The sequence below is a fragment of the Hippocampus zosterae genome, chromosome 4, assembly GCF_025434085.1.
Source record: "Hippocampus zosterae strain Florida chromosome 4, ASM2543408v3, whole genome shotgun sequence".
Taxonomy (NCBI): Eukaryota; Metazoa; Chordata; class Actinopteri; order Syngnathiformes; family Syngnathidae; genus Hippocampus; species Hippocampus zosterae.
This window is the reverse complement of record NC_067454.1, coordinates 11,524,620-11,546,920: the sequence shown is the minus strand read 5'-3', so window position 1 is coordinate 11,546,920 and position 22,301 is coordinate 11,524,620. Positions and strand designations below refer to the sequence as shown.

The 22,301-nt window shown below is 42.4% G+C and overlaps 1 protein-coding gene across 4 annotated transcripts in view; it reads left to right on the top strand.

Moving 5' to 3' along the window:
* esrrga (estrogen-related receptor gamma a) overlaps positions 1-15,857 on the top strand; it is an 81,984-nt gene extending 66,127 nt beyond the window's left edge. For all 4 annotated transcript variants that reach the window (XM_052063419.1, XM_052063417.1, XM_052063420.1 and 1 more), the window contains exons 7-9: positions 6,268-6,374; positions 6,469-6,631; positions 10,347-15,857. In XM_052063419.1, coding sequence (XP_051919379.1) covers positions 6,268-6,374; positions 6,469-6,631; positions 10,347-10,591 — 515 coding nt within the window. In that variant the 3' untranslated portion in view covers positions 10,592-15,857. The remainder of the gene's footprint in view (positions 1-6,267; positions 6,375-6,468; positions 6,632-10,346) is intronic.
* The last annotated feature ends 6,444 nt before the right edge of the window (positions 15,858-22,301 follow it).

Sequence of the window (22,301 nt, the reverse complement as noted above, 5' to 3'; positions counted from 1 at the left end):
GTGTGGGCGTGGATCGTTGTTCGTCTCTGTGTGCCCTGCGATTGGCTGGCAACCGATTCAGGGTGTCCCCCGCCTACTGCCCGAAGACGGCTGGGATAGGCTCCAGCACCCCCCGCGACCCTAGTGAGGATCAAGCGGTTCGGAAAATGGATGGATGGATAAATAAATTAAAATTTAATTTAATTTAATAAATTGTAAATTTCCCCATTGTGGGACAAATAAAGGATATCTTATCTTATAAATGGTGGCAACGAACTTCACAACAAGCAACGGATAATTAAAATAAAACCTCTTCCAAAAATAGGCCAAGCTGTAAAATGATATTCCCGGTAGAAGTTTAAATCCTCACGCCTCCAAAATCGGCCCTTTTCAGGAGACCCCAAAAAGAGCACGTTTCACCAACCAGAATCAGAATCATCTTTATTGGCCAAGTATGTAGAACACACAAGGAATTTGTCTCCGGTATAACACGCTGCATTAATATCATCATAAACAAGGATATGACAAATAAGTACGGAAGGACATTTCGTAATGTAAGTGAACCGTAGTGCGGTGGTACCACCCAGTGACAACTGTGGGACAATGTGCATGGACAGCAAGCCACTTTACATTGGTTTGTCATTTGTCAAAAGTAACCCCCCCACTTGTGGACATACCAACAGTGTAAATTTGTGGGGAAAAAAATATGAAATTTACCACATTCTGACAAAGGTGGTTCCGGCCCGCCGCCAGTGATATTTATGTCTGTATTATACTGCTCCTCATGGACAAGCCACACACACCAGGATGGGCTCAACATCAATAAGCACTGATGTATGAAATCGCTTCAATTCTTTACATTTCATTTAATTGTACTGTATTTTCTTCACGGTACAATAAATTACAGTGCTAGTTTTCTTATGAAAGGTCTCATAGCATCAGAATACAAATGGTGCAGCCCATCATCTTATGTACAGTCAAGGTGTTCTTCTCTTTCTGTCATTAGTGTTGCAAGCCAACAATGAACAAAAATGTCTTAACAATTCAGTTCAATCCTGTTGAAGTTTTGTGCTCTCTACTGAGTGACATTCAAGTTTTGTATTTATAAGCTGATTGATCTTGGGTCTTTTTCAGTTTCCTTTGGGGTTCTTGTAATGCATTAAAATGTCCTTCAAGTGTCAAATTTGGCTACATTAATTCACGTGTTAATAATTGGGACCAGATCACCATTGCAGTCTGTTTTCACACCTGTCACATTCCTGAATGCTCACGCCATCGCCTTCTTGGATGCCCCAGCTATTGCCCATGCACAAACGTGCACATACAACATCACACAAGCACACACACTAACATGTGGCGCACACACAGGTACTTAGAAGCATCACACGCAGTCCTCACTGGTTCTCATTTGCCCTGAAAGCACAAGAAAACAAATGTTGGTGAATTTGTGTGACAATTGGGGCATGAGAGAGGGCTATCCTGAATGTGTGTGTGTGCGCATGAGCGTGTGTGTGTCTGCCAGGCTGTTGTGCGGTCTCGGGTGTAAACGTGCAGTCAGGACTCATTTGGCAGACAAACAGGCCGCAGGCTGGCTTGGGAATCTACTCATGTTTGTGTGTTTTTCTATGCTCGCGCGCACGTGTTTGTGTGTGTGTGTGTGTGTGTCTGTGTGTGTGTGTGTGTGTGTTTGTACTTGATCGAGGAGAGAGGCGGAAGAAAGAAAAGAGCCTGTCAGAGCGAGTGGTGGTCTGCGTGACTGCACTTCAGCCTCTTTCTGTCACCCCATCACGCGCACGCACACACACACACACACACACGTACAATTTACACACATGAGCACTTACTCTTTGAGCCGTCATAGCTGAAGCAACAAGCGTTTCGAATATTGTGGTTACCCATTTCGCCCTTGTGCAGGCCAAATAATATGATGCTGTCAATATAAACTGTCAATATTGGTTTTACAAACTATAAACAAGCATATTGTTAAATGAATAGCTCTATGGCTGTGTCAATTTAAAATGATCATTGTTACGTTGGTAAAGATAACACAAATGTTATTGATGGTCTCTTCAGATGCTACCTCTGCAATCGTTTGACTTTTTTAAGCTCACAAAGTAAATTCCTGCTGCGGGTTGAACCGACTAATCGATTAATCTATTTTACTGGTCTGTAGCAACGTTTTCTGCTTGAAGACGACAAATCGCGAATCATGTGCTTTGGACAACTCGTCTTCCACTGAACTTGACTATAGATTTTCAACTTGTCTCCTGTCGTCACTCTGGAACAGTAAAATTGTCAACAAGGCAAAACACACCCTACAAATATTTTATTTCATTCATTCATTTTCCGATCCGCTTTATGCACACAAGGGTCGCGGGGTGTGCTTGAGCCTATCCCAGCCGTCTTCGGGCAGTAGGCGGGGGACACCCTGAACCGGTTACCAGCCAGTCGCAGGGCACACAAATACGAACACCCATCCAAGCTCACCCTCACACCTAGGGACAATTTGGAGCGTTCAATCAGCTTGCCATGTATGTTTTTGGAATGTGGGAGGAAACCGGAGTACCCGGAGAAAACCCACGCAGGCCCGGGACGAACATGTGAACTCCACAAAGGGAGGCCAGAGCCTGGACTGAACCTGGTACCTCTGCACTGTTAGGTTGGCGCGCTAACCACTGGACCACCGGGCCGCCATATTTCATTTTAGGTATTTATTTTTGCTCTAGTTTTTTTGTTTGTTTGTTTTTTGTTGTTTTTAATTTAATCAAAAAACTTATCCGGTGGTTGCTTACTCGTGGAATCTTGATAAATTATGTTGTCATTTCAACATATAACATCAGCAGGCTCCAACATCATTGGGAAGGGTTAATTAAAAGACCGATTGTATGTCGTTACCGAACGAGCACGTCCACAAACACAGCACGAGATGCCTTATCAACAACGAGCAGAAAGCGAATGTAATTAGAGTCAAATAAGGAAGCCCCTTTTGTCCACTGAAATCACAGGTATGAAGAAATAAAAAGGTTCTCCACCCTCCATCCCACCTCCCTCCACCTAGTTTTACTTTCTCTTCCCTCACTCATCTTAGTGCTCTCGCTCCGTCAATACCGTTCTCTCCCTCTCCATCATCAGCACTAAATTCCCATTGATGTTTCTTTTCTTCTGCCATATCGATCGCTTCATGAGAAGGAGGCGGGGGTTGAGGAACGAGGGGGCGGGGGGTTGCGAGATGGCGTTATCTGTTAATTAATTTGTCCTGAAGCTGGCCACCTATTAATCAGACAGATAAGAGGCATTGGATGGCTGAACGCCGCAGACAGGCTAGTGAGGAGAGAATGGGAGGGGGGGGGGGGGGGGCTCACATTTGCACACCAGAATACACACACACACAGACACTAACAGTGTAGTTGCTCACAGATTGAAAACATGCTGATGAGACAACACCTTCTGCACATTCTCACTGGCACGTGTATTGTTGCACAGGAACAAGCGCAGCAAGTGCCTCAACCAGATAAAAATCATTGATGCACTTTGAAAAGAAATGCTGCACTTGGCCTCGATAAATTAATCATGAGGCTTTTAATTATGGGTGTTTCCCTTTATATTGGAGTAAGTGTGCATGTGTGAGTATCAGATGGAATCAGAAGGGACATTTGTTGATGGCAGAGTGTGTTTGCGTGCTCGGGCTGTGCTTGAATCGGTGGTGAGTTGAATTGCGTAGCGGCTTAATCGTTAGAAAATGAAAGCTGAATCAGAGTTATTGGTCGGAACCTGTCATCAAATATTGTTGTCAGTAAGGAATTCTTGTGTGGCACCTCCCGTCTCCTTATGTTTGCCATAAATATGTGTGCAGTGCATGTGCGTAAACGCTACCTATGCACTACATGGGCGCTGACGCCAACATGTAGTTATGAGAATATTTGGCCAGCTAACCTCTCCGCTGTTGGTCAGCGAATATACTGCTAGCAACAAATGGAAGGGAGTTTTCAAACTTGACGAGACCTGAGAGACAAACTAACTTAGCGCTAGCTAGGTTGAGGCTAGTAGCAAGGTCGATGGATTTACAATTGCACCGAAGAGAGAAAAACATCCTTTGTTCTGCCATTGGCCAGGGTACCGCACGGGATCCTCAAGGGGAAAGTAAGTTAAAATTTGCAGTTGACTAGTAATATGACACAAATAAATATTAAAAGGTAACAGTTTATTGTTATATGAATCTTAGCCATTGTTCTCATTTTCATATGATCGCTTCTACAAAATTCCAAGAAAATCACAATGAGCTATTTTTAGAACAGGCCTGTGGGCTACTCATATGGTCCTTTGGAGCACCGCGTTGGTGACCCCCGCTCTCTCCAATCCTGTTTGATTACATAATAGGTAGAGGTCACTGCCGTTTGGCGCTGGGAATCCCCCTTTCACTATATGTATTTCGCTATATTTACTGTATGAGGGTGCGAATTGGAGCATGTTTCAAACAACAATAGCCTGCAACCTGGACAAAATGAGACGTCTGCTAAAACCCATCAACACACTAAGAGATAAGAAACCCCCTTGAACACACACACACACACACACACACACACACACACACACACACACACACACACACACGTGTACATGCACACAAACACGCATACACTGGCACGTACTCTCCCGTCTCGAAAGGAGGCGCACGGCAGCAGATGTTGAGGAAATATCTTCCTTCTCATCTGTGCGCTCCTCCTGGCAGGATGTGCATCCAAAACATACACACACACACACACACACACACACAGGGACACATAGTGGAGTTCTGCGGAGCAGTCTGACATGTGCGCTCACATGGGCCACCTCGCTTATGAAGACTTGCACATACACACATTCAGCGTACACACACACTCTGGCGCAGGTGTGACTGGACAGGTGTGTGGGGTGAGGACAGCTGTGAGGAAAGTGTGAGTGGGCATGTGTTCCATTAACAGGGAAGGGGGAGAGAGAGAGAGAGCAGGAAACGTTGCATTGGACCAATCAGGACAAATTATATGTAGGTGTGAATGTGGATTGACTGGCAACCAGTCCAGGGTGTACCCAAAGTTAGTTGTGATAAGCTCCAACTCATATAGAAAAGAAATGCATTTTAACTCCTCAGTGATATAATGGCATCATGTCCCAATACTTTTGTCAACGTTGTGAATAGGCAATTACAAACTGAGTGGATTGTCATTGAAGAAAAGAAGAAATCTGAAGGCACGGCTGCAATAAAAGACCTTGTTTGAGGTGTGCAACAGCGATGGGCAACATTGATTCAGGCAAGTTGTGTCAGGGGGAGATAAGGCTTACCTGTCCCCAGAGGACAACCCTGGGCATGGGGGAGGGACGGAGGCAGGACAAGCAAGCAGACGAGGAGGAGGTGGAGGAATCCTATGGACAACTGGATAGATGCAGAGAGGAGGAGAAACCATTGTTGATCTTGTCCACGAACACAAGATATTTTACTGCCCTGACAGTGGTTGACTGGTTAGCACATCGCCCTCACAGTGCACAGGTGCAGGGTTTGATTACTGCTCCGGCCTTCCTGTGTAGAGCTTGCACGTTCTCTCCGTGCCTGCGTGGGCTTTCCCTCGGTACTCTGGTTTCCTCCTACATTCCAAAAACATGAATAGTTATTTCACCGAACATCTTTAAATTGTCGCTGGGTGTGATTGTGAGCGTGGATGGTTGTTCGGCGATGTGTGCCCTGCGATTGGCTGGCAACTAGTTCAGGGGTCCCCCGCCTACTGCCCGAAGACAGCAGCTGGGATAGCCTCCAGCACGCCCCACGACCCTTCTGGGGATAAGCAGTTCAGAAAATGGATGGATGGGTGGATGGATGGATGGATAGCTCTGACAAACAACTCGTTTTATCCAAAGGCATCTTCACATGAACTACACCTTGGACTGGAGGTTTATCAATCATAGGGCACATATTGGCAAACACCCATTCACATATTCACACCTATGGGCAATTTTGTTGCTTCAAAAACTTGACATGTATATTTTGGGAAAGTGGGCAGAAGCTAGAGCACCTGAAGAAAACCCATGCAGAACTGAGAGGCACGATTACACTGTGCTGCCTCATACTCATACTGACATAAAAATCAGCAATGTTTCTAATTTGGACTTGTGTATGTCACTCAATATTGATGTAGTACTGTACAATACAGTACATAATTTTCATTTCCGGCTAGGCCTCTGGTCCCACATATGACCAATAATAGTTTTGCTCATCTTCAAATGATCTAATGTTGGATTTATTATGCTCTTTGCCAGGTTTCTCCACACTGTCTCTAGCAGACCAGATGAGTCTACTCCAGAGCGCATGGATGGAGATCTTGATCCTGCGCGTCGTGTACCGCTCGCTGTCTTTCGAAGACAAGGTTTGTATCGCTCTCTGTATTCTGGCTCTGCTTAAACATGGATGGAAGGGTTCCTTGTTATTGTCAACCTGGCGTTTTGTGTTTGTGGCACTAGCTGGTGTACGCCGAGGACTACATCATGGACGAGGACCAGTCAAAGCTGGCTGGACTCCTGGACTTGAACAACGCCATCCTGCAGCTGGTCAAGAAGTACAAAACGATGAAGCTGGATAAGGAGGAATTTGTCACTCTGAAGGCCATCGCGCTGGCTAACTCAGGTTGGATAAAAACTATGCATGTGTGTTTTTGTGAAGTGCAAAAAGAGTTAAGCCCAGGAATCTCCATTCCTGAGGGACTCATTTAAACGGAGCCAAAAGAACTCCTTTCAATTCTCTTGATCCAAACAGGCGTGACTCACACTTCCACACAAATGAAGGTTCAAAATCATTTACATCCCCCCTCACCCCCCCCCCCACACACACACGTGATGCCCATCCCTTTTATAATTAGCATAGTCATCTCTTTAGATGCGTGTTAAATAAGGTGAAATCATTGGGGCTCAAAGTCTGTCGATAAAGGCCCCTCTCTGATGTGTCCGGTGCATCGACAGCTGACTGACACACACGAATAGTCTCTCACACACACACACACACACACACACACGCACGCATACACACGCACACACACGCATGCACCTCGCCCCTCCCCTCCAATGACCCGTCCTTTGAACTTTGTCTTGGATGGCGGCCAGCTCTTCAGTACCCTTTAATTACAAGGGGGAACTGTCAATACAATGTGTTTAAATGGGAGATGCAATGGAGGAAGCTTTGAATGACGAGGGAGGGGCCTTTTGTTCTAATCCTGACACCATCAATGCACTGACATCCCAAATCTTCCACTCACATGCACACTTTTGAACATCCCAATTAAATTGTGGTGAAATACAGATTTGATGCTGGTCTAATGTTCCTGAAATTTAAAATTAGAATCATTGCAAATGTGCATGCATAATTATAGAGTTCATACGAACATACAGAAATATTGACCTTGTTTCGGGGTTGGTTTATGTGGCTCTCGCTGTGTTGGCTGTGCCTACTGTGTGTGTGTGTGTGTGTGTGTGTGTGTGTGTGTGTGTGGAGACATCTCATTGGTTTGTGGATTAGCGGCGTGCAAACGGGTGCGTGGGGGGGTTGAAGGGCTGGTGGCCCCGGGCCTCCACACAGTTTCAATAGACAGATATAATACCCAAGACACATGTCAAGCATCCTGGCCCCACCCCCTCCTCAATGAAAAATTCCTTGGGGTATCCATATTAAAGAAGGGGGCATCCAGCCGTCCAGCCTAACAGACAGTTTTTTAAATTTATTGACAGATAGTTTTATGTTCTTCCTTCTGACTCCTCCCCACAAAAATATCATTTTTACACTTTGTAAATAGACAGCTTACTGAACTGTCTGTTGTCAGCATCCTCTCCGTGCTTTTTATGAATCTATTAAATTCCCCCCAGGTGGCAAAGGCACGTGCACAGTAAGGAGCAGCAAATGTCTATTGAGTTGAATCATAAAAAAGTTTAATATCTGCACACTTTATTCAATTATGTCACTAGTGTAGAATTTCATGAAGTACAATATTATAACGTGCTAATTTTCTAAATAAAAACCACACTACAAACATTTGCGGCATATTTTTCTCCAAGCCTGGAATGGACTGATGGCATTTCTTTTGAGCATGGTGACATGAATTAAAACCTACGCACCACGTGCATGTGTACACATGAATGTGACAAAACTGAACACAAATTCACTTGAGAATTGTTATCCTACAGGGGAAAAAATAATAATGATAAAAAAGTTAATGAAAATTTACCAAAACGGGCTGTTGCATGTGATCAGTTAAAACCCAAGTCCCTTCCTGTAAACACAGTTCCCTATATCCGAAAACAATTGTAATGATTATGAGTCCCCTTGAGGTGCCCTCACTGCTTCTCCGCTAATTCCAAAAAACTGTGTAGCGCACCTGAAAGGTGCTCTTATCCATGCTCTTCTCTTTCATGCGTGGCATAAAATGACAAAAGACAAGTCTTGGTACTGCCCATCATTTATTTCACTATATTAGACACTACAAATGAATACAGCAGTATCAGAATAACTTCAACATGTCATAATGATATATTTTATTTAAGATGCAAATCACTCTTCAGAAAAATATCTGTGAATCACACGAACTTTACATCGCAGGCACATCTTTCCAAGCGCTTGTCAAGACAACAGAGCGCTAGCATTAGCATTTTGAAGGGCACGGACACTAATTAATTCACGGGATGCTAATCATCCGCATTAATGAAGCCAAGCCTTAAGAAATGTTAGCAAACGTGCCCCACATATAAAGACACTTCAACTAGCCATGGGAAACAGGAGGCATGTGTGTGCACGTGTGTGTATGCGCGAACATTGTGTTCCGTGTCGTGGTTTAACATCTACCGCTCATTAAGTTGTGCCGATTAGCTTGTGAGTGTATAGCAGCAGCTATGACTAGAAGGCAAAACACACAACATTAATTACACCTGCATTGAGTTAATCTAGCTGTGTTTATTTGTGTTTTGGATATTTAGCAATTCACATTTTCAGTGAAAGAGAAAGAAAACAATGTGTTATAAATCTAGTGTATTGTCATGCGAATAAAGCTACTCATGATCTAGTAAATTAAAAGCTAAGATTGGACTGCCTCCCCCGCCCCCCGTCCTTTATAAACTGAAAATGTTTGACGGGATGCAAGCTGAATTTTCTATTGATCCTTATAGGACAAATCCGAGTGGTCTGCTCTTGCATACTGATACATGCATTACACTCTATAGATCCAGCCTTGTGTATATATGACGTCTGTGACTGCCTCAGTATTTATTGCAATCCATCGAAAACCATATTGTACTCTAAAAGCTAAGGCAAACAACACACAAATTTATGCTCAACCTCAAGAACAAACATTGTGGTCCTCGCTGACAGTATCAATCAAAATTTATTACTGGTAAATATTTTGGAATATAAGGATTTCAGATATTGGGCAGGCAAGTCCAATAGATTTTTTTCAGTCACACTAACTACCAACATTCCCATTGTGTGAGTGTGTGTGGGGGGGGGGGGGGGTAGTATGGATCAGCAGTTGCCTTGTGATTATTATTTAACATGCATGTAGCCATTGATCAGATCCATTGATCAGAGGTTGGGAGCTAAAGGCCAGTTCACATTAAGACTTGCCCTCCCCAAAGGGCCACGATGGAGCATTATCATTGATGGACATTCGCAGCCTGCACACTGCCACATATGCTCAAGCACAACATGCCACCTACAAGAGGGATTACGTGTGTCTGCGCGCACACACATACACACACACACAGACACACACACACACACAGACACACTCACTCACACACACACTTTAGGTGTTCCCAAATCTCTTCATCATCCTACAACTCCATCTTTTTTGGACTCCGCCCACCTGTCTGTGCGTCTGTTCATTCATCACGCCCACTGCTCCACACTTTTAAAGACACACACTCGTACAAGCTCTGAATCTAAAAAAACACTGTGAGGGTGTTTTTTTTTTTTTGGTATTATGGTTCCAGATAACACGTGTCTCGAAAACAAATGCATGTTCAAAGTGCACTGGCTTTCACTGTATGTAGTATACCACTGATGTTTTCAATTCAAATGCAATTACCAAAAATACATGCTTTTTGGGGTAACTCGACATTGTAGTCGTAGAGATGTAGTGAGTGTGTGAGAGTGAGAATGATTGTGTGTGCCAGGCATTTGGCTGGTGTGTACCCCACCTCTAGCCCAAAGTCAGTTGGAGTAAGGTACAGTATATATATTACAAAATTAATATATGTTTCAATCATATTGAGTCTACCAGCTGCTCTGAAAATACAGTCACATTTATACACAGTTCCAACATGTCGGATAATATGAAAAATCTTTTTCGTTTGCGCGTCAGACTCCATGCATATCGAAGACGTGGATGCGGTGCAGAAGCTCCAGGACGTGCTCCACGAGGCCCTGCAGGACTACGAGGCTTCCCAGCACCAGGAGGACCCCCGGCGGACGGGCAAGCTGCTCATGACCCTGCCACTGCTCCGTCAGACCTCCACCAAGGCCGTGCAGCACTTCTACAGCATCAAGCAGGACGGCAAAGTGCCCATGCACAAACTCTTCCTGGAGCTGCTCGAGGCCAAAGTGTGAGGGCGCAAAGTCCAAGCAGCTCCCCATGTTTTACACACACACATTAACACACACACACAACCATACAGTCACACACAAAACACATTCACGCACGCGCCCAAAAACACATGATAATATTTCCCTTTCAGTACGCCCACGATGTCTAAACAAGTAAGATGCTCGTCTTACCTTAAACCTCTGCTGTCTAAGATTTGAAGGAAAAGGCTGTTGACCTTTTGTATGTTGGGAGGTGGGAGATGACTGATATGTTGCTGCCCCCTCTTAAGGGAAAAGAAGACACTTCCTGCTGTTGTTATTGTTGTGTGCAAAAACACAGACAACGGAAATCACATATGCATTTAATGATATTACTAATCGGATCGTGCTCAAATGAGGACACATTGAACAGAAGTTCAGAGGACTGATGAGACTTTTCCCCCTTGCTCCCCATCATATAATTTTTTAAGTGTTTGAGAAGATAAAGGGAAAAACCCCTAAAGAAGTATCAAAGACATTTGTAAACACATGATGTGTACATTGACATTTGGATGGAAAAAGAAGACGGTGAGAAGATTTGCCTGTCAAAAGATGGAAGGAACACTTGCATTCAGCGGATGCCAGCAACTTTATGTCATTACCCCAAATTCTTTTACTTTTTTTTTCTTAATATATCATATAACAATATATAATTCTGAGGCCCTGGACTGTTGTTCTCTTCTATTAATAATTCATAAGTGGTCTACTTGTGCTGATAACCAGCAGGGAGCAGACGTGTTGAAGGATTGAAGTTGGAATTGGTTGCTGTCAGCACTTGCAAAATTTAGGACCTGCTTCCCGAAAAACTCACCAGCTTACAACCTGTTGACACTTGTTAAAGCTCAAAATAATTTCAGACTTGCGATTGATGAATTTAAGAGAAAAAAAAAGTCACTTTTCCACTGCATTGTACCAGCTCGGCTCACTATTCTGCTTCAAACTACTTCTGTGACCAAATACAGAATCCACATTGCATTGAAATATGCATTGAACAAGCACCAAAGCCTTCAGTCGAAACGAACAACGACAACAAAGGAGACAATTTTAATTCCAGGAATTTAGGGAATGTGTGTGGTTTGGGATAGTTTTGCACTTAAAAAAAAAGAAGGCAACAAAGTGCAAGTCACAATATTAGCCAACTGGACATAGCCTACAACCACGAGTTAGAACCTATTGTAATGCCACCATGCAGTCAAGGAGAGACACATCCATCGGTGCACTCTCAAATGTTTAATTGAACAAACTGTAGCTAAATAAACATGTAATAAGCACTTTCATACAAGAGCTGCTACAGCCACATCTGACACCCAGGCAGGTAACGTCGCAAATCTGAGCTCACAACAGCTAACTTTCCACTCTCATTCGCTGACTCCCACATCACTCACCGGTCAGCCCGACCTTTTAAAGTGACACAGACGCAGAAATACAGCTATTTCAGGTTGAAGACAGCAACCCCAAATCCAAAACAACACTATCCTATCTCATGCCTGCACCTCACGTGTACATTTTATTAATCATGAAAGCCAAGGGAGCTTAGTTGGTAGCATGGAGTGCAAAAGTGGCAAAATCCAACAACTGCTCATATTGTCCACTTGTGTCAGTCTGCAGTATTTTCAGCTCCGCGCAGCTCACGACCTCACACACATTTCACTTTTTGAATGTGCCATTGAGACAGTCAAGTGGCGCCTCAGTGCTTCCCTCCCTTGCTGAGTTTCCTTCAGAAGCTCCACAAGTTCATCTGAACAAGATGGCCTCAGAGCAGATGTTCCGCACTTGTGAACTCGCCACTGTCAGGACAGAAGGTGACTGAAACATTCCTTTATTTTCCTTTCTTGGCTTCTATCTCAAAATTATTGTCATAAAGTACCAATACTAGGCTTGTAAATAATAACAAACACCCTGTATATGATGTATAACAGCAGCTTTGTTTTTCTTTGTCTCCTTTAACCCCAAAACACACTTTCCTCTACCAGCTTGACAGCACTCAGTGGTTATCATGTATGTATAAATGTAACGACTTATCATGTATTAACAAATCAAAGTTTATCTTCGGCGCTTCCAAGCAAGAGTGCATTGACAAGAGAGTGCAAAAACGGGCTTGAGGAAGAATATGTAGCTTTTGTTCTCTTTTGTGAACCAAACACTTCATCTTAACTATCCATAGCAGTCATGCCATTGTAGCATGGAGTCAGATTATGATGAGCGTGACCACAAAGCAGTGTTAGCTTCATTTAACTTTGAACATACAGTATACTATATTTGCAACTTGTCAACATTTTCTCCAAAGCCAAGTAAAAACAAAACAAAACACGGGGACCGTTAAAAGCCATGTTTCCACCAAGTGCTACACTTCACTTCTGTTTGGAACCATAAACCTGTTTTGGTGTGATTTATAGGCTGCATAAAAATAGTGCGACGTAACAAGAGTGAAACCAGCCACTGAATTAAACAACTCGGAGGAACAGTAAACGGATGATGACGGAAAATATGGCTTTTGGGTTTTTTCACGCTCAAGCCCGGATTGTTTTCTGTCAACTAATCAAAAGACTAAATTTTATCGAGCTCTGCCCTTTAGGTACAATATCACTAGTTGGTACCAAATGGAAATGTGTCAATCCTTTGCACTGCCTGCCCAGTCGGGATTTCTTCTTCATCTTTCTTCCGGATTGCTATTCTGTATCAGGGGTGGAACAACTGAAGATATTTTTTCATAATCGACAATGTGATTAAAGTCGAGTCAACGTCGATTAATCAATGCATCATTTATGTTTTTTTTTCAGCAGAGTCATTCCCAAGACTTCATTGTGCCGCTGACACGTTTTACTAAAACACAAGCATAGAGAGGGAAGATGGTGTTGATGTCATTTTCTCATCTGAATGGTGTTTAAAATCACCCGCAGTTGCAGCAATATCTCATTTTTGTTCGGTCTAAAAAGCAAAGGCAGCTTAATTCCTCATCTCTGTTTGACTCTGACGTTTCGACTGAATTGTAGCGCTTGGTGGAAGTGTGCCAGAAATAAGCGAATGGGTATTTAAGCTGTGGAAAATGGTGCTAAAACAAATCATGATCATACTGACACGCACTGATTTTGCCTGGTTTGCTTTCCCAACCCCTGTTTTCAAACTTTTAATTTCTTAAAGTGCAATCAGTTTAAGTGATAACGATCAAAGCAAAAGGCACAGCCTGTAGTATACGTTATTCATTCACTTTGCATTTGCAAAATTGTATTTTCTTGAAATACAACCTTAAGCCACAATAGGATTTGATCACTCCTTATAGCTTTACCAGTTGGAGATTTAAAAATAATAATATATATGTATGTCATTTTCAAAGCTGGATAAGAATGCCAAATGTTTATCCAACCTATTAGAGCAGCTGGCAGCTGAGAAGTAAAGTGTGTAGTCCATCTCTAACATTGCTCGCAAACATCTTTAAACCTTAGGGGCTATTTTCTCAGCCTTCGTTAACATTGTAAATTGTAAATAGACAGATTGCAATTCTAACATAAGACATTTTATTGCAAACAACACATTTTTAAAATAGCAACAAAAAAATGACAACAAAAAATGTAGCTTGACCACATTCGCCGTTTTTAACTGCGGAGGAAAAAAAAAGTTGCTTGTGATTCCCCAAGTCTTCCTTCTTTTTTTGGCTCTGTCCCAATTTCCGTAGCGCACTCAGAGGTGTGCTCGTGTGCTTCCCTTCTGCCGACGACTGTCCTCGTGCAGTGTGCTTCCCACTTTAGTCAGCACAGAGTAGACGAGAAACTATGTGGTCTGGTTGTTGGATCACTGCAAAAAACTCTTCTCGGGTTGAATTGCAGGATTCATCTCTTACCTGACGACACGTCCTCAATGGATTATTTAGTGTCTAAATGATCAATGCAAGTAATTCAAGAAAGAGGGTCATTTGTGTAACTTTTCTGTCAAACAAACAGCAGTCTGTATATGTTTTAAGGTTAAATAACTAAGAGTATGGGGATAATTGAGAACCTTTTGATAAGCTTACTGTACATACAGAACTACTTTCCACGCAGCTTGACAATTCCTTCATCCTTTTGTTCATTTTCTTGAAATTATCCTATGATTTTTTTTAATATACATCTTTCATTAAATACAGGATGAGGCCTACACGCTTATCTTTCAGTTATTGTCTTATTCGAGATAGTGTGACTTTAATCTTACAAATGTAAACTATAATGCTCATAAGATTCCTGAAGTTCAATTTAATGTAAAACATGCATTATTGTTTTATTCACTTTCATACATTAAGACAAAAGTTGCTTTCAACAACAACAAATGTTTGAAGTTTACTGTTAAATTGTCACCTGTCAAATTAAACCCAGAAAAAAATACTTCAAATCTCCCAAATGTGAACATTTGACTTATATATATTGAAGAAAAGTTAATGTCACATTCTTTTATAATCAGCCAAAACAGTTGATTGCAAAGTTTTACGACGTCACACTTTGTCCACACACATTGTCCAAGAAATGCATCATAATGCAAATGCATTGACTTTGTAAAAGTTTTCATTTTGAGAAGCAATATTTTTGTTGACTGAACGCTTGACAAGTTGCACTTATGACCATAAAATAGGCCGTTTTCTGTTTTCCATGAGGTGCAATGGGAAAATGAGTGGGGTGTTTTGACCAGGTTGCACTTTAAGCACCATGTTGTTTTCTTTCATCTGTTACTGAGACCCATTAACTGCAAATATTGTATGTAATCCAACTATGACCTGTGTAGCTGAAGCAGCAAAGGATTGTCCGTCCCAGCTCGACAGTCATTTTGTCGTATTTAATTGTGGCCGCCTCTTGCGCTACATTCATGAGTGAGGGAGAGTTTGGATAAAAACTTTTCAAGGGGAAAAAAAAAACCCAAACAAAAAACAAAAAGACCCTTGTTTTGTGAAGAATTCTGGATGAAGTGGGAGAGACCCTGTATTGTTATTAAAAACATGTTCGTAGATTTTAGATGTGCTACACATCAGAAAAAGGAAAAAGGAAAAAAAAAACTTACCTGTATATTTTTGTGTTGTGTATCATACAAGTGTGCTCCAATGATAATGTCCATTTGTGTAAATGTATTTATTTCACACTGTATATATTGTTCAATGCAAAAAGAGACCTATGATTCTGTAAGTTAAACGACTATTGTTTGAAGCATTACATGTGTTACTCCAGACTATGCCTTTCAGGATTATTACAGTAGAGCAATATCGATTAAAACCAGGCTTCCAGTTTTTGAATCTTGTTCTCATCCTCTTTCGAAGAACACCGCATTTATTTTAGCTGTCTTATTAGTCTCTCCCTCTCTCTCTCAATATGTATGTATATACAATATATATACATACATACAGTACTAGCATAAAACAACATGTTTTCACACCGTTTAAAAATATACTCTTAATTCAATTTCATGAGCGTGGCCTAAATGAGTGACCCGCGTCTCAAACTGATGGGTCTCAACATGGGGATGACTCCAAAGATGGAATGGATAGATAGCATTGCCATAATAGACCATGTGATCCTGTGAGAGATAAACATTAAGAGACAAGGTTGAGGTAAAAGTTGATTTGCCCTCACGTACCGAGTACCAGGATCAAGTGGATGTAGTTTGGGGGGAAGGTAGGAAGAGGTGTGAGGAAGTGTGAACAGCTTGCTCCAGTGGGTGGCTAACTACTGTCCATTTGGAAAAAGCTAGATCTTCTCTTCTTGCCAAGGGCACTGCACACACACACACCCACACACAGACACATACACATTGACATACACACACACACACACACACACACACACACACACACACACACACACTCGGGGATGTAAGACATGCTGTGTGCAGTACTAAACAGACGATAACATTCAGCCATGTCTGTTGTCCCCTCCCCTTTTTATTCTCTTCCTCCCCCCCACCACCCTCTAATAGCCAGCAGCAGTAAATGGGATGCAGAGGCCAACTATTTAATGTAGCAGAGAGCCATGAAGCCTTTTAAGAAGCCTGCTTCACACAGGAGGGTTTGAGGGTGCGGGTCTGACCTGCAGGCAAATATTTTTCAACCAGATGACATAAGATTTCACCCAACATGAACAAGATTTTATTCTTGTTTTTTTTCTTTCTTTCTTTTTTAATATCCTGTTCCGGCCTTCTCTGATTCCTCTTTTACCCCCCCCCCCTTCCGCCTCCTTTTGTGTGCATATGTCTCATTTTACCTGCTTGCCTTTTGGAGTTCATTTATTTTATTTTATCTTTGATTCATTATTATGATACGATAAAAGCTACTTGAGCATTTCAGCTGCCGAGGGGCGCTTATCGTTAACCTTGTGGAACGCGTGTAAGAGTGGGCGCCGCACGCCGCATCGCTAATGGCCAACTTAACTCCTCTCTCCTCCTCCTCCACCTTCTGGCTTCATCTACATCTCTCCTTCAATCTGAGTCTCTCTGCGAGCATCTCTCACGTTCTTATTTCTGTCTGGTATCGGCTCAAGGCTCACATGGTTTCTGTGAATTCTCACCGATTTTGGAGTTCAGAATATATCCAGTAAGAATTCACAAATATTTGAACGTCCCAAACTAAGAGGAAAAGACACATACACTTGCAATTATTAGGTATATATTTTATATTTTGACATGATATTCGTGTCCCAAGCGGACCAAAAAATGGATGGATGAATTATACTCATGTATCAACCTCACCATTATTTTTGAAATTAGGAGCATTTTATGTATAATGCATGAGGCACATAAAAAAAAAAAAAAGGTGTTCCCCTCACCCTTTGCCAGTCCCTCGGGGTAGCAACCATCTTTGTATTAGGCCTTGAAAAAGTGTTAATGTGCAACTTTGCACCAGTGGCACGAGCGTAACCTCTCAGCAAGTGTGCCTGTGTGTGTGTGCGTGTGCGCGTGTCCGTGTGTGTTTCACTGTGTATCAGTTGGGTGGTTCCCATGGGTTTCACAGGCCGAGTGACATGGCCTGATGGTGGTAATGGCCTTTCACAACACTTAGTCCCCCTGACACTCCTATACACACACACACACACAGCCTTTACACACACACTTGACACACACACACTTGGATAAAGATTGATTTGCACAGTACAAATATGAACACCGAAACAAAGGAAATACAGTGTATCTGAGCACACAGGTGAGGGTGTAGATGTCCCTCCCAAGAATTGCTACGTGTTCAAGAACCAAAACATGGCGATTTTCTACCGCTTTGCAGTTGCAATGCTGTCGCGTCATATACATTGAATACGGTGCCATAATTGTAACATGGTCTAATCTAAAATGTTAAAAATGGGAAACTCGCTCTTTTATGTCATCTTCATTTTCTTTTTTCACACGTGTCATTTGTTATCTCAAAGAGAAATTATATACGTTTTTCCAGAGGAGTGTGACATCCAAAATTGGTTCTGATCTCACGGACCATAAGCCAGTCTTCGCTTTCAATTGTTTTGCCTGCCATTATGTAATGCTGATGACTGCCATCTACTGGAGGAGAAGCTTTTCCACAGCAGTTTTCGTGAACATTCATATTTATGGTACTGCTCAGGTCTGCGCTCTGCTGAGTGCTCTTATTTTGAATGTACTTGCAGATCCCCTTGTGATGTATGGTCAGCCACACCCTCCCTCCATTAGCTTACATACTATCTTGCAATTAATGTCCACACATTTGCGCAAACCTCCCATGATTGATGCGCTCTTTGCTCTCTTCTTTTATCCGTTTTTTTTTACACTTCCTATTCACTCTGATCTATTCTATTCATCGTCGCTATAAATTATCTTTGCTCGCTTCTGTCTCCATCCACTCGCATTTCCAATGACAGCCCCCCTTTTCTCTTTCACGTTACTCCATTTCCCACCTTTCCCTATCCTTTTCCCATTCCGGCCTCCCCTTCCCTCCATCTCCCGGGGTGTAAAGTGGCATTGGTGGCTGCGTATCTCAACTGCATTTGCAAGCTATAAGAGGGTCAGATGTCTATTTGCACTTTTAACGTCTTAACTCTATACGATGGACCATTTATTCTCACGCACTCCTCCCTCTTTACCACCCTCCGTCTCTCCGCGCACCCAGCTTGTGTGTCTATTGCGCTTGATCTCTCTCGAAGGACACTAAATGTTTTAACTCTCCATTCTATGGGCCATTCATTAAGTTAGTGTACTTTAATAAATAGTCTGACGTGTCACTGGCCAGTGAATTAGTGGCACTTTAAATCCCCTGCTAGCAGCCCAGAGATAGCCAGAGCGTTTGATATGCAACCACCACTTTTACTCAATGAATCAATTAGAGCTTACTGGAGATGGCACGAATGCTATTAAAATTCCAACACCAAACATAACAGCAGAGACTTTACCATGTTAGTTACCTACAGTATATGGAACATCTAACAAGTTCAGGGTTTGGGTTTCACATGTTATTATTATTAATAGTATTATTATTAGTAGTAGTAGTAGTCCTACCCATCCATCCATTTTCAACACCGCGTATCCTGAACAGATTCACGGGGAGTTGCTGGAGCCTATTTCAGCTGACTTTGGGGAAAAAGGCGGACTACCCCCTGAACTAGTCGCCAGTCAGTTGCAGGGCGCATATGGAAACAAACGACCATTCACACACATCCATACGGTCACTGAGTGGGAATTGATCCCACTCTGCCCGCACACAAGTCAGGCGAGTGTACCACTACACCATCATCTCTATTATTATTATTATGATGATGATGATGATTATAATTATTATTGCTGTTATAAGAAACAAACATGAGTCACAAGGTTGTTCATTTTCTGTGTTGTCGGGGAAGATCGCATTCTATGTATATAATTGGCCTACCTATAGAGTAATTGCTGAATTCATTCAATTTAGTGTCCCAAATAGGAATTAGAAACTGTATATCCAGGTCATTCATTCATTCATTCATTCATTCATTCATTCATTTATCTTCCGAGCCGCTTGATCCTCACTAGGGTCGCGGGGGGTGCTGGAGCCTATCCCAGCTGTCTTAGGGCAGTAGGCGGGGGACACCCTGAATCGGCCAGCCAATCGCAAGGCACACAGAAACGAACAACCATTCGAACTCACACTCACACCTAGGGACAATTTAGAGTGTTCAATCAGAATGCCACGCATGTTTTTGGAATGTGGGAGGAAACCGGAGCACCCGGAGAAAACCCACGCAGGCCCAGGGAGAACATGCAAACTCCACACAGGGAGGCCGGAGCTGGAATCGAACCCGGTACCTCTGCACTGTGAAGCCGACGCGCTAACCACTGGACTACCGGGCCGCCTATCCAGGTCATGACAATCCATAAAGGCCTTCTTGTTTGTTGAATTTGTTTGTGTGTGTGTGTGTGTGTGTGTGTGTGTGTGTGGCCATACCACTTTGGCCATTATTTTAAGAAGTGATGATATGAAAAGATTTTGAATGTAAAACATATTCCACAATATTCACTGTCTGAGAAAACAAGCTTGATTTACTTGAGAAGAACTTGACTCGAGTGAAAACACGCAATCGGAAATACCATATCAAAATTGTTCACAGTTTACCGGGTGACGTAAACAACACTAATTGTAAAACCGGCTCTGAAATACCAGTCTTGACAGGGAAAAGGTAACTAGCATAATACGGTGTGTGCGTGTACTGTATGTGTGTGTGAGGAGAAAGGATGATTATGCGCATGTGCGTCGTCGTGAGAGGCAGGAGGTTAATTCAATCCTATAGACGCGCAGCATGGAGGGGATTGGACGGCACAGCCCTGAGGGCGCCACTGGCCCCAGCCCCAATAAGGGGCACACAGTGTGCACACACAATATGGACAGTGTGACTTGAGGGTATGAAAGCCCAGGAAAAGCCAAATTGTTTTTATATCTAGTTTCTGGTGCATTTCATTTAGAGTTTAGGTGTATGAATGATAAACATGGATTAGAATATATTCATTTATGTCAAGAAAACGATGAATAAAACAGGGCCACAGATGGGAGCGTATTTAGAAAATTGTGAGGGATTGAGGGCATGGTGAGGGGCTGGTAGAATGGAGCAATGAATGAATGGTGTTCGTGGGAAAATTATAGATGTCAGGTTTGAAAGGTTTAAAGACAACAGAGGTTGGAGGGTGGCCATCTTCCGAGGCCTGAATTACGGCCGCCACTTCCGGTATGAAATGGAACCGACATTTTGTTTACCTGCTAACCGGTTATACACATCCACTTTCAGCAAACGTGACAGAATTAAACAATGTGCGAACACCACTTGGTGCAGCTTAAAAGAGAAAAAAATTCAGTCCTGCTTCCTGCTAGCGTAGTGGGTAAGGGAGGATCATATCAAAAAAAATGGCCGGCGACAATGTGCAGTCCCATGTTTTGCTACTTTCTGAACTTTGTCGCTTCAGGCGGTGAGGCAATGAGCAATAGCAAAAGCTCTGAGGCATACGAGTACCTACACAGTAATTGAGAAGAGCTTGCACACTGTTTTTTTTTACCTTAAAGTAAATGTAGGACTCAGCCAAACCCTTTACCTGACTTCAATCCCACGACTTTGCACAAAATGGACTTGCATTCACTTCCCATTACTATTTTCCAGATTTGCCATTCCATGAAGACCCGAAAAGACTCCCTTGTGATAATCTTCCAAGAGGACCGGAGAGTCTGGTTTATCTCCAAGGCGAAGTGATGAGGACCCTCACTGTTGAATGCAAATATTCCAGAAACATGTGAACACAGCTTAACATGCAAAAAAGATTTCGACAGATCTAGCGTCACGAGACGGTCTTCTTTGTCATCAGAATGCAACATAACTATAAAATATGAAATTTCATGTGGATGCAATTTAAATGCAGCCTACAAAATTATATATATATATATATATAATATATACATACAGCTACTGTCTGGATATGTGAGGACAAAGATGGCTCCACATATCCATGGTGCTGTGTAGATTGAGAGAAACAATACATTTGCTGCTGCACATTACCATATTCCGCTTAATGTTATTAGACCAGCAAACACAATTTAATCAAATGTAAGTCATACATAAGTAATTTAGAAAATGAGACATTATTAATTGGGTGCTCCTCGACCAGTTTTAATCCGGTTTGTGAGATAGCACTTCTCTGGAATTGAATGCGTCTGGCTGAATAAATTTGTGCGGCAAAGTACGATGAGAGGATACATTCTCTCAAAATGTCTTGTGAGGAAACCAAGAGATATCTTGAAGTGCCGTCCATGCATCTTCTTTTTCATCCATTCATCCATTAGTCTGCCGCTGAAAACATCCATTCCACAGGCATCCATTCATCCAACCAGCATGTTTGCTTTTATCCCTCCATCAATACCCATCTGTCCATTTTTGTACTAATTATTCTTGCATCTGAGAGGCAGTTTATTACCCCTCCATCCATCCATAAATTCATATTGAAAGAGCTGGCTGTTCATCATCATTTAAACTGCTAACACTTTCATCCATCCTTGATCCATCCCTCCAACTAAGCTTTATATTCACCCATGTAGCACTTTTCCTTCCATCCAGTCATCCATCCATCCAATGGTCTATCATTCTTCATATCTAGGATATTGATTTCTCTAATTATATTTCTCATAATTGCTTTTAGCTAATATTTCAGATCAAATGTGTAGTGTGGTTCAGCCTGTCTCTGGCACTCACCTTCCATTTTTCCTTCCAACATCAATCAA